This window comes from Hemiscyllium ocellatum, chromosome 12 (genome assembly GCF_020745735.1).
Source record: "Hemiscyllium ocellatum isolate sHemOce1 chromosome 12, sHemOce1.pat.X.cur, whole genome shotgun sequence".
Classification (NCBI taxonomy): Eukaryota; Metazoa; Chordata; class Chondrichthyes; order Orectolobiformes; family Hemiscylliidae; genus Hemiscyllium; species Hemiscyllium ocellatum.
In genome coordinates, this window is record NC_083412.1 from 88,534,078 (window position 1) to 88,550,575 (window position 16,498).

General features: G+C 44.7%; 1 protein-coding gene across 1 annotated transcript in view; it reads left to right on the plus strand.

Moving 5' to 3' along the window:
• The first annotated feature begins 8,405 nt into the window (after positions 1-8,405).
• Positions 8,406-16,498, plus strand: part of LOC132821196 (A disintegrin and metalloproteinase with thrombospondin motifs 5) — a 39,971-nt gene continuing 31,878 nt past the window's right edge. The window contains exon 1 of the mRNA XM_060833838.1: positions 8,406-9,678. Coding sequence (XP_060689821.1) covers positions 8,734-9,678 — 945 coding nt within the window. The 5' untranslated portion in view covers positions 8,406-8,733. The remainder of the gene's footprint in view (positions 9,679-16,498) is intronic.

The following is a 16,498-nucleotide window of genomic DNA, read 5'->3' on the forward strand; positions in this document are numbered from 1 at the left end:
CCCTGAACAGTGTCGCCAAACAAAGAGACGTGGTGGTGCAACTGTGTAGTTCCTCGAAAGTGGAGTACAGGCAGACAGGATGGTGACAAAGACATTTGGTATGCTTGTCTTCATTGGTCAGAATGTTGAGCATTGGAGTTGAGACATTATGTTGCAGCCATTCAGAACATTGGTGAGGCCACTTTTAGAATACTGTGCACAATTCTGGCCGTGCTTCTATAGAACGGATACGATTAAACTTGAGAATGTGCAGAAAAGATTTACAAAGACTTGCCAAGACTGGAGGGTTTGAGTGAAAGGAAGAAGCTGGATTGGCGGGGACTTTTTCCACTGGACCACAGGAGGTTAAGGGGTGACCTTATGGAGATTTATAAAATCATGAGTCTCATGGGCAAGGTGAATCGCCAAGGTCTTTTCCCACAGGTGGGGGAGTCCAAAAACTCAGAGGCATAGTTTAAGGTGAGAGGAGAAAGATTTAAAAGGGGTTCAGGGCAATATTTTCACACATAGGGTGGTTTGTATATGGAATGAACTGCCAGAGGAAGTGGTAGATGAAGGTATAGCTACAACATTTAAAAGACATTTGGACAGGTACACGAATAGGAAAGTTTTAGAGGGATATGGGCTAGGCTGAGGGGGGACCTTATAGAGGTTTACAAAATTATGAGGGGCATGGATAGGGTAAATAGGCAAAGTCTTTTCCCTGGGGTTGGGGAGTCCAGAACTAGAGGGCACAGGTTTAGGGTGAGAGGGGAAAGATATAAAAGAGACCTAAGGGGCAACTTTTTCACACAGAGGGTGGTACATGTATGGAGTGAGCTGCCAGAGGAAATGGTGGAGGTTGGTACAATTGCAACATTTAAGAGGCATTTGGATGAGTACATGAATAGGAAGGGTTTGGAGGGATATGGGCTTGGGGCTGGCAGGTAGGACTAGATCGGGTTGGGATACCTGGTCGACATGGGTGGGTTGGATTGAAGGATCTGCTTCCATGCTGTACATCTCTATGACTCTAAGTGGATCTAGTTTAGTTGGGAAACTTTGTTGGTATGGACAAGTGGTCCAGTGGAAAAAGTCGGCACGGTGGCACAGTGGTTAGCACTGCTGCCTCACAGCGCCTGTAGACCCGGGTTCAATTCCCGACTCAGGCGACTGACTGTGTGGAGTTTTCACGTTCTCCCCGTGTCTGCGTGGGTTTCCTCCGGGTGCTCCGGTTTCCTCCCACAGTCACAAAGATGTGCGGGTCAGGTGAATTGGCCAAGCTAAATTGCCCATAGTGTTGGGTGGGGGGTGGATGTGGGGGTGTGGGTGGGTTGCGCTTCGGCGGGTCGGTGTGGACTTGTTGGGCCGGGGGCCTGTTTCCACACTGTAAGTCTAAGTCTAAGTTGCTGACAGGTCCTTTCAGGTCATGACCTCAACACAGCTTTAGCCAAGTACAGACAAAAGGACGAAACTCTGCAGGGGAGGTGAGAATGATTGCTTCTGATATCAAAGCAGTATTTGTTCAAGTGAGGAATCAAGGACCCCAAAATTTGAGTCAATGAGAATCATAGGAAAAACTCTTCACCGATTGAGGTCATTCCTCGTACAAAGGAATATGACTGCAGTTGTTGGAGATCAGTGATCTTAGTCCCAGAACAACACTGAAGGAGTTTCTCAGGGAAGTGTCCTTAGTCTAATCATTATAAAATGCTTTATCAATGCCCTTCCCACAAGTATAAAGTTAGCAGTATGGATATTCATTGATGATTACACAAGGTTCAACGTGATTTGTGACACTTCATGTTTTAAAGCATCCTGTGTCTAATGCACCAACACTTGGGCACATGCAGGCTCCGGCCAATAAGTGACAAGTGCCAGGCAATGATCATCTCCAACAAGAGAGAGTCTAACCATCTCTCTTTGCATTCAATGGCTTAACCATTGATGAAAGCCTGCCATCAACATTTGAGGCAATATCATTGACCAGAAGCTGAACTTAATCGGCCATGTAAAATTTGCAGCCACTATAGAAGGTCAGAGATTAGGTATCATGCAACAAGTAATTCACTTCCTGATTCCCCAAGCCTACCTACCATCGACAAAGCACAAGTCAGCATTGTGACAGAATACCGTCTACTTGCCTGAATGAGTGCACCTCCAACAACAGTCAAAAGGCTTGGTACCATTTAGAACAAAACAACTTGTTTAATTAGTACCCCACTCTACCACCATTGATACACAGTGGTGACAGCATGTACCAAGTATAAAATATGTTAAAGTAACTCACTAAAGCTCTTCCAGAATGATCTCTCAAATCTACTTCTCAGACTTGGAGGGATAAAGGCAGCAGATGCTTGGGAATACTGGCACAGGCAAAATCTACCTCTAATCCTAAATTGGAACTATTTGTCGCTGTTACTTCACTGTCATTTGGTTAAATCCTATATCTCCCTTCGGGACAGCATTATGGATGTCCCATATCCCAGCAATCCAAGATGGCAGTTTACCAACCCTTCTTCAGGGCTAATAGGGATGAGCGATAAGTTTCGTGAAACCCACACCTGAGAGATAATTTTAAGAAAAGATTTTTTTTTCTAATTTCTTATCATAAATCTCAATAAATTGCAATCTTCCTTCAGCCCTCTGAACTTGTGTTCTTCCATATCTTGACTATATCCTCCTTTCGCTTCAATGGGCAATGATGATGATGATGTAAGGGGAGTCTGAAGGGAAAATGAAGTGGTAAACAAAAATCCAGGATCCAGTGTGAAGTGTTGCTGAGGACCTGAACCAAGATTGCAGGCATTGTGTTTTCTTGCGCTTGTGTCTGGTTGGTTCACTGTTTTTCTTTACCTGTATTTTTTAATTTAATTTCACATCTTCTACATCTCCAGCTATATTTTGCAAATGATCCAACATACTAATCCCTACTGTACAGTTGTCTCTTCTTTACCCATATCTTTTACTTGTCCTATTTGTTGGCAATACCATTATCCAGATGGAACATAAATCCAAGATCCCATTTTCTGTCTCAGGTAGGCTGAAAGCTGCAAAAGGTTCTATGATACAACTTTGCAGATGAGCAGGGCACCCTCCCCAGTGTCCTGGCCAACATTTACCCATCAATCACCATCAACAAATCATAGAATCCCTACAGTGCAGGAATAGTCCATTCAGCCCATCGGGTCTGCATTGACCTTCCGAAGACCATCTCACTCAATCACTGCATTTCCCATGGTTAATCCACCTAACCTGCATACCTTTTGATTGTGGGAAGAAACCAGAGCACCTGGAGGAAACCCACACAGACATGGGGGGAACATGCAAATTCCACACACTCACCCAAGGCTGGAATCAAACTCGTGTCTCTGGCACTGTGAGACAGCAGTGCTAGTCATTAAGTCACCATGACACCCTAAATTGACTGTAGTGTCATTGTCACAGAGCTGTTTGTGAAAGCTTCCTGTGCACAAATTGGTTTCAACATTTCCACAGTGCACTTCATTATAAAGTACCTTGGGAACTATTGGAAATGTATGACAGAAAACCAGGGCTTTCTACCTTTCTTCGCTTTCAATCAGATGATTTCATCCCAAGGTACTATAACCTATTCATTTGTTGATTCTGAGTGAAGTAACATCCATTTCAAGCTCTTCCATTTCCACAAGTCATGGTGAAACACAACATGAAATGTCCATTGCAATTAGGCGCAAGCTTGCATCCATTCAAGTTTTGTATGTAGGTGAAAAGTGAATTTATTTGAAGTATAATTTCAACCAAGTGGATTATATACTGCTTAGAAAGCTGCCAGATTACTTTTAAATACATCATATTCATAAGTGAGCTGGCAACTCCAGAATAACACTAGAACTGGACACAACAGCTGTGGCCTAACCAGAGCTTCCTACTTGGTATCTCTGGTTATGAAGCCCAAGAACCCAATATGTTTTAATAACCTCTCTCATTCTACAATGGTCTGTGCACCAGTCCTCAGCTCTCTCTGTCCTTGTGCACTCTTTCAAACTAAGACAATGCTGCATCTCCCCAGCCCTTCCACCAAAATACATCACCTTTTCATTGGTCAGCGCATTGAGTATGGGAAACACAAAGTGCAGGAGATCACAGTGAGTCATGCACATCCACGGAGAAAAAGCAAGCTAATGTTTTGAGTAATCTAGACATGAAACATTAGCTTGTTTCCTCTCCATGTGATCTCCAGCATATTTTTGTTTGCCTTCAGTAGAGATTCCAGCATCTGCAGTAGTTCGCTCTTGCATTGAGTATAGGAGTTGGGACTTCATGTTGCAGCTGTACAGGACATTGGTGAAACCATTTTTGGAATACTGGGTTCAATTCCGGTCACACTGCTATAGGAAGGATGTGGTGAAACTTTAAAGGGTTCAGAAAAGGTGTAAAATGGTGTTGCAGGAGTTGGAGGGTTTGCGATATAGGGAGGGGCTTAATAGACTGGCATTATTTTCTCTGGAGAATTGGAGGCTGAGGGGTGACCTTACAGATGTTTATAAAATCATGAGGGGCATGGATAGGGTGAATAAACAAGGTACTTTTCCTAGGGTGGGGGAGTCCAAATGCAAAATTGTCAAATGAACTCAAATCTTCCTGTTTTGGTCTCCAATAAAGTTCTGTTAAAAAATAAGAAAACTTGAGTTTCCCAGCGATCATGAAGTCAATTCCAGCATACAGTGATCCCAATGAACAACTGGGTAATGAAAGAATCTGGGTTGGTTGAGTATAGTGGCTTGTTTCACCCACAGATCATTCACAATTAAATCACTCCATCACTTACTCCGAAGATCAACTTTTGCGCTAAGGCGATAAAATAACACAAAGAACTTCAAATACTAGAAATCTGAATCAAAAACAGAAAATGCTGGAGAAACTCAGCAGGTCTGGCAGCATTGGTGCCATGTCATAGTGGCTCAGTGGTTAGCACTGCTGCCTCACTGTGCTAGGGACCTGGGTTTGATTCCAGCCTCAGGCGGCTGTCTGTGTGGAGTTTGAGCATTCTCCCCGTGTTTGAGTGGATCATTTGAGGTGCTCTGGTTTCCTCCGACAGACCGAAGATGTACAGGTCAGGTAGATTGGCCATGTTAAATTGCCCCATGATGTGCAGACTAGGTGGATTAGCCATGGGGAAATGCAGGTTTTTGGGGTGGGTCAGGCTGGACAGTTCTTCGGAGGGTGGGGTGGATTGCAAGGACCGATTGGCCTGTGTCTGCGCTGTGGGGATTCTATGGTTCAGTCCGTAAAGAGAGAATGGGAGGGAGTTAATGTTCCGAATCCAGTATAGGGTTCGCTCTCTCCCCAGATGCTGCTAGACCTGTTGACTTTATCCAGTTGTTTCTGTTTTGATTTGAATTAAGACTATTGTCTTGGTTTCGCCTTCGGTTTGAAGTGCAGTTCAGCGGGTTGGAAACTTCTTTATTGATGGTTTATCCTCTCGCTACTGTTCGGGATGGCAATTATTGGCGCTCTGTACATGCACTCGCTCGACGCTTTTATTAATCCAGCTCGACTCTTTCAAACTCCCGCCAGCGTCCGCTGCCAGACGGCACACAGAAAACACTGCGTCAGCCAAAGGCGTTCCGAGACTTTATTTCAGTGTACGGAACCGTTTTAAAGTCAGAGTCACACACTTAAAGTGACACCCCCACCTGGAGGAGAGAGAAAGGAAGATCCCACCCCCCTCCATTTAATTCATTTTTTGTTTCAGTGGTTTTGGGAAGGTATTCAGCAATGATCGATCTCTGGAAAGATTTATTCGAATTATGATCCGCGAATGATAATTTGGTTGATAGCGTTCTCGCAAAATTTCTTCTCAAAATCCGACTATTTCGTAATTGGTATAGAGAAATATGCGAATTTGGTGCATTTATTTTCATATACACGAACAGATAGACAGACAGACGGATAGATAGATAGACAGACAGATAGACAGACAGACAGACAGGTAGATAGACAGACAGACAGACGGATAGATAGACAGACAGATAGATAGACAGACAGACAGACGGATAGATAGATAGACAGACAGATAGATAGACAGACAGACAGACAGGTAGATAGACAGACAGACGGATAGATAGATAGACAGACAGATAGATAGACAGACAGACAGATGGATAGATAGATAGATAGACACACAGACAGACAGACAGGTAGATAGACAGATAGATAGATAGATAGATAGTTAGATAGATAGATAGACATACAGACAGACAGACAGGTAGATAGATAGATAGGTAGATAGACAGACAGATAGATAGATAGATAGATAGATAGATAGATAAGATAGATAGATAGATAGATATCTGCTTTTTGTTTTGTCTATGTAATGAGCCTAGAAAGTTTACTGCCCAATATTAACCCAGCGACATTTAACCCGTGTCCTTCACTTTCAGTCTGTGAGGCTGCTCCCTACTGGAAGCGTAAGGACATGGAAATTACGCTTTGATTTAATAACATCTGAAATATTGCACAGATTATTACAATTTCACTCTACACGGAATGTGGGCTTCGCTGGCAAGCCTAGCATTTAAAGTCCCACTCTAACTGCCTAATTAAGATAGTGGTGTACACAAAACAAACGTCACCCTCAGTTAATGTGTGTTTTATTTTATCTCTCCCTACATGAATCTAGAGGTTGTAAGCGAGAACACTTGCTCGCTGCCGCAGAGATTACCACCTTTCTTTGCCCGCTCTGTACACATATCTCCCGCACTTGTCTCACATCGACACACAAAGTCCTGAATATCACACAGGAAAAGATGCGCATGTGTTGTCCGTAAAAAAAACACAATACTGTTTACATTTTAAAAACTAATTTGTTGAAAAAGTTGGAACGATTCACTCTCCATTCCTTACAGAATGTGAAGAAAAGGTGTGATCTCAGGTGACTGTCCGAGGAGTGAGCAGAAAGAGGTGTGTGTTTGTGTGTAAGGTGGGCTTTGGGGTGGGGGAGCAGTTTGGACCACTATTGGAAATGATTGCCCGGTTCTCCGCTGCACTCCTCGGCTGTACCAGCGCTGACAACCCTTGGTAACCAAGGTGGTCATTTTTTAGATTGACCCTGAACTCAATGCCCAATATTTTGACGCCGTGCCCGCAGTGACGCCATGATTTAGTGACTTAGACCAGGATACTGCTGCGGGATGATGGTGGGGAGATTATCGAGTTACATGGGATTCCCTGCAACCCTTCAATGTACATCAAACGGGATCACGGAGCGAGAGGCTCTGAGGAATCTACAATGAGGTGTTACTTTTAATTCAGTGATCTGGAGGCAGTTAGGCCAGTGCCAACTAGCGCCCCAACTAGCTCAGTCAGAAGTCACACGACAGTAAGTTGTAGCCCAATAGGTTTATTTGAAATCACAAGCTTTCATAGCGCTGCCCCTTAGTCAGGTGAAGCTACAAAAGCTTGTGATCTTAAATAAACCTGTTGGACTATAACCTGGTGACAGTGAGGACTGTAGATGCTGGAGATCAGAGTCGAGAGAGTGTTGCTGGAAAAGCACAGCAGGTCAGGCAGCATCCGAGGAGCAGGAGAGTCGACGCTTCCAGCATCTTCCTGATGAAGAGTTTATGCTTCAAACGTCGATTCTCCTGTTCCTCGGATGCTGCCTGACCTGCTGTGCTTTTCCAGCACTGCACTCTCGACTATAATTTGATGTCGTGTGACTTCTGTCTTTGTCGATCCCAGTCCAGCTTCCACTTCATGCCTACTCACGCAAGCACAGGAAAGGGGAAAGGAGAACAAAATTGAGGGCTTTCCAGCCAGTCTCTCGGATACATCAGGATTAAATACAGTGACCATAGCCCCTGTCGGCTGCTCTCTTGTTAGCGGTTTAACCTGAAAGTGACCACACCCTGAGGCGAGAGATTGTGAAGGAGAATCCTTCATGGTAACCTCAGCCGGTGTGGGAATTGAACTCTTGAACTGTCCGCCTTACAGAACGGCCGTGGCGCTGACGAAGTTCACTGCAGCCTCCCGGGATCGAGCAGCTTTTAAAGTGACACTGTACTTTCAGCGGCACAGTGCCAGCGGGCAGCCACTCTGAGGACTGATGAGAAAACAGTGAGCAGAGCACTTACTCCCCCACGGGGGCTCCTCGTCCCTTCCGCCCCAATCCCAGGAGGATTCAGCCCTGGAGAGGATCCCAGAGAGCCTGGAGGTTTACGGTCAACTCATGACGGGGCAGGCTGAGCTGTCAATTGTAAACCCACGCTGGAGAAAGCAGTGGACCGAGAACTCATTTCCCAATATTTTGACGCCATGCACCCACTGACGCTATGATTGAGTGACTTATACCAGGATACTGCCGTGGGATGATGGAGTGGGGGGGGGGGGGGGGGGGGTGAGCAGGGAGAGAGAAGGGGCGGTCTCACTGAGTTTAAGACGCGGCGGTGACGGATCTGTTACAAGCCGAGCCGGATTGAGAATTCGCTATAAATTCATTGTTACATCGCCTGACATCTTAGATCTTCTCTACAGGGAAAGTGGGGGGGGGTGCTTTACAAAAAAGAACTTTGTCCCCCTGAAAAATAAACATTTTGACGCGTCTGACAATACAGAGTTTGGAAGTTTTGGACAGAGCTGCATTTCATTATTTTTTTCTCTGTGTGTGTGTTTTGCACGCTGGGTTTTATTTTGTACAAGTTATTTTGGAACCTGGTGGGTTTGTTTGGATTTTTTTTTTGTTATTTTTTTCTCTCTCCTGTCACTGTAAACATGGTGCTGTTTATTTTCCTGGCTGTCTGCAGCCTGTTGCAGACGGTGCTGCACTGTTCTGCAGTTCAGGAACCTGACCTACCTGAGGCGGGTCAACTCCAGCTCTCTCCCCTGCAGCGGGGCTGGCGGAGGAGGAAGGGGCCGGTGCAGAAGGTCGATCGCATTTACGCCGGGGATGGCAAGGTCGGCTACTTGGTGTACGCGGACGGCGAGAGGTTCCTGCTGGATTTGGAGAGGGACGAGGCGCTCGCTTCGCCCTCCCCGGGAAGCCCAGCACTGTCCCCGCTCGCCCAGGCGCCCAGCCCCCGCTGCTTGTACCGGGGCACCGTCAACTCCGAGCCGGAGTCGCTCGCCGTCTTCGATCTCTGCGGAGCTCTGCGAGGCTTCTTCGCGGTCGGCCGCTCCCGTTACACCGTCAGCCCGCTCTTCGCCGGCTCCGGGAGCGCCGGGCTGCTGCCTTTCGGTGGCGCCGCGGACCGGGCGCCGACGCCGCACTTCTTCACCCGGGACCGTTTCAGCTTCGAGCGGCCGTCCGCAGAGCTCGGCCGCTGTGAGATCCGCAACCCCCCGGCTCAGCCCCCTGCCCGGAGCCCCCAGCCCCGGAGCTCCGGCCGCTCCAGGCGCTCGGTGTCCCGGCTCCGGCATGTCGAGCTGCTGCTGGTGGCTGACCAGTCCATGTCTCACAAGTACGGCGACAGGGTCCGCCACTACCTGCTCACCCTGGCCTCCATCGCCTCCAAGCTGTTCGGGCACGCCAGCATCGAGAACCCGGTCCGCCTGGCCGTGGTCAGGATCATCGTCCTCACCGAGAACGACCAAGGGCCGGCGATCAGCAAGAACGCGGCGAGCACCCTCCAGAACTTCTGCAAGTGGCAACACAAACAGAACCAGCGGGACACCGACCATGAAGAGCACTATGATGCTGCTATCCTGTTCACCCGGGAGGTAAGTCAGCTCAACACACACACACACACACAGACAGACAGACAGAGACAGACACGCACACAGATAGGCAGACAGACACACACGCACGGACAGACAGACACACAGATAGACAGACAGACACACACACAGAGATAGACAGACAGACAGAGACAGACACACACACACATAGATAGACAGACAGACACACAGATAGATAAACACTCAGGGACAGAAAGACTTCAAGGTCAATGGATAGATAGATATAAAGATGAGATAGATAAACAAATACATAGATCGATGAGATAGATGGACAGCGAGATGGATAGATGGGTGGATAGATAGATAGATAGATAGATAGATAGATATGGATGGATAGATGGATGGATGGATGGATGGATGGATGGATGGATGAAGATTAGCTAAATGGACAGGCAGGTAGATACTGGTATGTTTGAGCGTCGCTGTTATGGCCAGGAGCAATGAACTTTAACTCAAATAGCAGTGTTCGCCCCTGCCTATGCGTGTCTTGCTTTATAAACCATCATGTCAAACGCAGTGGTGATTCCCGGGAGAAACTCAATGTTTCCAATTCCTTGCCCCATGAATTTGAAAAGATCTACTAAAATGTATAAACTGCGTTTTGATTGTTGTGTTCTTTGCTGAATTGTCATGTTGTGGTTGATTCAGAAGGTTGGCGGCAGCTAGCAGTGTGCTCCTGACTGGGGAGGGTAGTCAGATCTAGTTCGCGATTTTGGAACTGTTCAGGCTTCCTGTGGTGGATCCGCTTCCCTTACTTTTGCCGGAGGAGTGAAGATAAAGTCAGCCTTCACCAATAACCATCCAGTTAAATGTTTATCAACATGCAACTCTGTGGCTTGCTCTCTAAATCTCAGCCTCCAGAAAAAAAATTGTCTGCCAAATTTGGTTGAGTATTTGTTCACAGACACGTGACGCCTGTTGAATGTATAATATTGCGAAAATTAAAATGTGTCGTCCTGTGAACATGAAAATAGGTTTGCCCAACATTTATGTTTACACCTAAAGAGGCAGTGCCACTTTAAGATATCCTTGTGCTAATTCCAGAATCTTTGGATCAGTCTCCGGTCAGCACTGTTTTTTTTTCATTCGTGGGAACTTCAGAAGCTGGAGTTTGCAAGTTTTATCAAACCCGTAAGAACTGTGGATGCTGGAAATCAAGTTCAAGTTCAATTGCAAGTTCGATGCCGGGAGGAACAGTTACGAACACAAACTTCCCTCTTTAGATTCGCTCCTGTAGCCATACAACTGCAGAAAAAATGTGGAATCTAATTTTAGATTTGAAGAGAAAGTTTCACTAGCTCAAGGCATAGCGATTAGACAAGAATGGCGTGGGGGTGGGGGAGTTAGTCCAAACCCAATTATTTTGACACGGGTTTTGCCCCCTTTTTCAGCTCATTGCTACGTATCCAGGAATTGTCTTTGCCTTGCCATTCCCCTTTATACAAACAATGTTAACGTCAGCTAACCCGAGCTCGACCGTTTAGTTTTAACTGGCTTTTAGATGCCTACTTAAATAGTTTCAATGCACGGGGCGTTATGTTTAAGATTACCTTATATTTCTGGTATTTGTCCCTCCTTTATTCTTGTTACTTATGCTTTGGTGACTGGGTTTCTCACACCACCGAAATGCAGCAGCTTTCCATCCTCAAGGAGGTAATTGGTTTTCAGAATCAGCTGAACCAACAGGTGTTCACGTACAGTTGTACAGATCTGGAAAAAGTCTGACCTGAAGAGTCAGGGTTTTGTTTTTGTTTCTTTCATTCTTGCCAGTGTTCCTGGTTATGGGCAATGCTGTTGGTGCCTTTTTTCCAATCGCAATGGGGCCAGGGAAATGTATGTTCCCGGCTGTTGAGTGGCGGTGGACAGCTAACACACTGAGCTTGGTGTGTATTGTTTTTTATTCAGTCATGGGATGAGGGCATCGCTGGCTCGGCTAGCATTTGGTGCCCAGCCCTAATTGCCCAGAGGGCAGTTAAGAGTCAACCACATTGTGGTGAGTCTGGATTCTCATTTTTACCAGACCAGGTAAGGATGGCAGTTTCCTTCCCTAAAGGACATTAGTGAACCAGATGGGCTCTTCCAACAATCCACAATAGTTGTGTGGTCATCATTACACTCTTAATTTCAGATTCAAATCCCGCCATCTACCATTTTAGATTAGATTCCCTACAGTGTGGAAACAGGCTCTTTGGCCCAACCAGTCCACACCGATCCTCCGAAAAGTAACCAACCCAGACCCATTTCCCTAATGCACCTAACACTATGGGCAATTTGGCATGACCAATTCACCTGACCTGCATATATTTGGACTGTGGGAGGAAACTGGAGCACGCGGAGGAAACTCACGCAGACACAGGGAGAATGTGCAAACTCCACACAGACAGTTGCCCAAGGCTGGAATTGAACCTGGGACCCTGGTGCTGGAATTGAACCTGGGACCCTGGTGCTGTGAGGCAGCACTGCTAACCACTGAGCCACCATGCCACCCTTAATGGCAGGAGTTGAACCCAGATCACCACAGCATTACTTGAGTCGACTGGATTAATAATTTAGTAATAACTCCTCTAAATCATTACCCCTTTTCACTATAAGTTGTTGGGCACTAGTCATCAAAAAGTGGCATTACGAGGTTTTCCTTTTCAGGTTTTGTGCATTTAACCCAATTATGAACTTGAATAAGATTTACCACAAGCTGATGACCTCAGTTGGTGAGATATTATGCTAGAGTGTGGTGCTGGAAAAGCACAGCAGGTCAGGCTTTGGCCCGAAACATCGATTCTCCTGCTCCTCAGACACTGCCTGACCTGCTGTGCTTTTCCAGCACCACACTCTCAACTCTAATCTCCAGCATCTGCAGTCCTCACACCTGTCTAGATATTATGCTAGAGTATGGTTCAGAACACCATCAACAGTGTTGCTTAAATTTGTGCTCTATCTGAGGTGGACTTGAGACCTACCTCCTATCTTGTTCCAGTGGCCACCACTGACCAAACTGTCCTTCAAAGTGAAATTCAGCAGAGAATGAATGAAAGACCTGACCACAGGGCTGATGTATGATATCACATCTGCATAAGATTGATTGTTTTACCAGAGAGCAGCAGTCAAGATTGGGACCTTTTTGAAGCATGTCAGCCAATGAATAGATGCTTATTCAAGCCTAGCTACACTCATTAGCCTCTGTAATAGTTTGAAGTAGTCTTTAACTGCTCGAACTGGAGAAAAGCTCCAATTTTGAATAGCCGTAGTATTTTCACATGCTTACTCTTCATCTGAGCAAATGTTGAGAAGAACACAGAGAGAAAGAAATGATTAGCTCTTAAAAGGACCAAGTATATGAAGACTTGAAAATGTGAATTGGGACATTTTTCCAGGTCAGCTGAAACAGACAGGATACACAACACACCTAGTCACCTGATAGGAAATCATGCTATCACTTCTTGGATACAACTTCACTTGCAGCTATTATGTGGGGAAGCAATAGCCTAGTTGTGATATTGCTGGACTACTAATCTAGAGACCCAAATAGTGTTCTGGAGACCTAAATTCAAATTCTGCCATGGTAGACGGTGGCATTTTAATTCAATAATTTCTGGAATTAAGAATCTAGTGGTGACCATTGCCTATTGTTGGGGCAAAACACATTTGGTTCACTAATGTCCTTAAGAGAAGGAAACCATCTGGCCTACAATTGCCTGCAGACCCAGTGCAGCAATGCAGTTGACTCCCACCTGCCTCAAGCCAGCCACATCCTGTGCATGAATAAAAAGCAGTCCCTATTTGCTTTTCTGTGTAACTAATTCGTGTGAACCTCCTTGCTTCCTTCAGCTACAGCAGTCCTTTCTGCTCTTTTCCTTCCTACAGTAAGTATTGAAATTAAGATTCGTTGAGTGTTCTAACTTTTTTTTGTCAGAACTTAAAAATTATTGACATAACTCTTATACTGCATGATATTGGGTGGCTCAGTGGTGAGCACTACTGCCTCAAGAGCCAGGAACCCAGGTTTGATTCCAGGCCTCAGGTCACTGTCTAAATGGAGTTTGCACATTTTCCCTGTGTCTGCATAGGTTTCCTCCCACAATCCAAAGATGCACAGTTTTGTCGGATTGGCCATGCTAAATTACTCATAGTGTCCATGGGAAATGCAGGGTTGCATGGATAGAATGGGGGTGGGTGGGATGCTCTTTGTAATGTCAGCGTGGACTCGATGGGTCGAATGACCTGCTTCTTCATTGTAGTGATTCTATGATTTCAGCCATGTAGCAATAATGGCACTGCAAATGTCATGAGTGCCTCTGATCCATAGTATGTAAGAAAGTAGAGTTCTTCTTCCCAATCTCAATCTAATAATCCCAATCCACATCTCCTACCTCCACCCCACCACTCAAATATCTGCCCATACCGAGGTCAGTGAAAGACTAATTGAGTTCGCTTGTTACAGCCTCCACAGTTCAATAACATGCTGTCATTCATTGTTAAGACTGGTGAGCTACCTGAAGATTAATCACTCCAATGGAAGAGTACATTCAACCCAGAGTCAGGAAAGGAGGCGATAAAACTGAAAAAAAAAATAGATCTTTAAAGGAGTCTGTATAACAGGTCAAGTGTGTGTCGGGGGATGAGCAGAAATGCCTGGCAATGGCATTATCTTAAGGCTTTCAAAACATCAGTCATTGTCATACTGAGTAAAGCTGAAACATTTCTATTATATAAGGTTTGTTTTAACCTTGGCAAAGCAGTGACTCTTAATAATGAAGATGTTATATAATAACCAAAAATGTAGGATTTCATTCCAATGTGACCCATTACACAAACTAACAGGGAGTGTTTAAAATCGGCTTCCAATCCTGAAGATCCCACCATCAGAATGTAATGAACTTAGCAGCAAACACCACTAACAATACTAAACCATATTGACATCTTATGTATTGCTATAATGAGTATAATATCCTCTTATACAGGTCAGACTATGGCCAACAGATGTCTCATGACTCATTAGTGTCACCTGCAATGTACTTGACTGCCTTATGTATCTGACTGATTGACGATGTTCCATTTGACAGCATTTTCAGGAGAAGAAACTGGTAAAAGTGGCATACAGTAAAACACTGTAAATGTTTCCCTACCTGCTCTGAAGCTCAAAACATGTTGAAGTATAGGTGATAGGTACCAGGCCTGCCCCAGTAATCTGTTCAAGTTGCAGTTCTTCATTTGTGAACCTAGACAGTAAATGTCATGAGGCTTTTTGGCAGCTCCTTCTTGGTATCTTGGTTATTATTTCCACCTGTCATGTGGGAGTCCTGATGGGGTGTAGCTGATATATATGAGATGGAGCTGTGCATGCATTAGGTTCTAATTTTATCTAAAAATGCTTTATCTTCTCTCTAACTTCATTTTAATGTAGCCCTTTCCTGCTCTACCTCACTTTTGATGGTTTACATTGCTCATCATGGGCTTTGCATGTAAACCTCTAATTGGCTACATGGGTAGTTAGGAGTTAAAGACAAAATAAAGTCATTGGTGATGGGGGAAAAAAAATTCACTATGTGTGATAACACTTCCAGATAGAAAGAATGAAAAAAAAGGGCAAGATTAGATTACTTACAGTGTGGAAACAGGTCCTTCAGCTCAACAAGTCCACACTGACCCTCCGAAGAGCAACCCACCCAGTCCCATTCCCCTACACCTAACACCACAGGTAATTCAGCATGGCCAATTCATCTAACCTGCACATTTTCAGACTGTGGGAGGAAACCCACACAGACAGAGGGAGAATGTGCAAACTACACACAGACAGTTGCCCAAGGCAGGAATTGAACCTGGGTCTCTGGCGGTGTGAGGCAGCAGTGCTAACCACTGTGCCACCCATTATAATCTAGTAATGGAGAAAAAGAACTTTCAGTTGCATTTGAGCATGATTGTGGATATAAAATAAATGAGATGTTTTTTGATACATTTACCTCAATTCTTTTTAATTTCCATCTTGGATTGTCTTGCACAGTAAATTCCTTCATTTTTAAGAAAAGGACTGGCATTGATCATGCACAGAGCTTTTAAAATTCCAATGCTTGAAATTCAGCTTCTTGAAGTCCCAACTATGCACAATAACTGTAATTCCAAACATTGATTAGTATTGCATCTCATCTGATCATATAAAGCAAATTTGGCAACATCTATAATTGCGCAATACAGGCTCTTTCATTGCAGTGGATCAGAAGGTCTGAGTTCAAGTCTCACTTACTCCGGAGCTGTGTCAATGCACAGGTTAATTAAAAATACTTATAAATGCACAGGTGAGGAGGCATGTTTCCACAATCAGCAACTACTCCTTCAGGAATATTTCTTTCGAAACCACAGTAGTTTACAAAGAGAGACATGAAGAATTCAATACAGGAAATATATAAAAACTGAACCAAAGTCTGTCACATTGACAACTCCCCAAAATGATTCAAATTTAGTAACTGATGAAAGTGAATGTGTGTAAGCGAAGCAGTTACTTCTCCAATTTGGACCTTAGAAATTTGAATGGATTTGGTGAACATTGCATGGAGAAAATACTCTGTAATGCTTTACGAATAAAAGTATTCACCTGTACAGAATAGGAAGATCTCAGGCTTGATTTCTAATCAGTAATACATAGATGATCTCAAGAATGTTAGAGGTAAAGGCTTGTGTCTGTATTCTGGTGGAGGAAGGTTATCGAGAGAATCTGTCTCTGATCACTGTTTTGTCACTCCTGTTAGAAAGGCAGGAGTGGATATTGAGTGGAGTCAGAATGGGATATGTTTCGATGCCATCTACAATA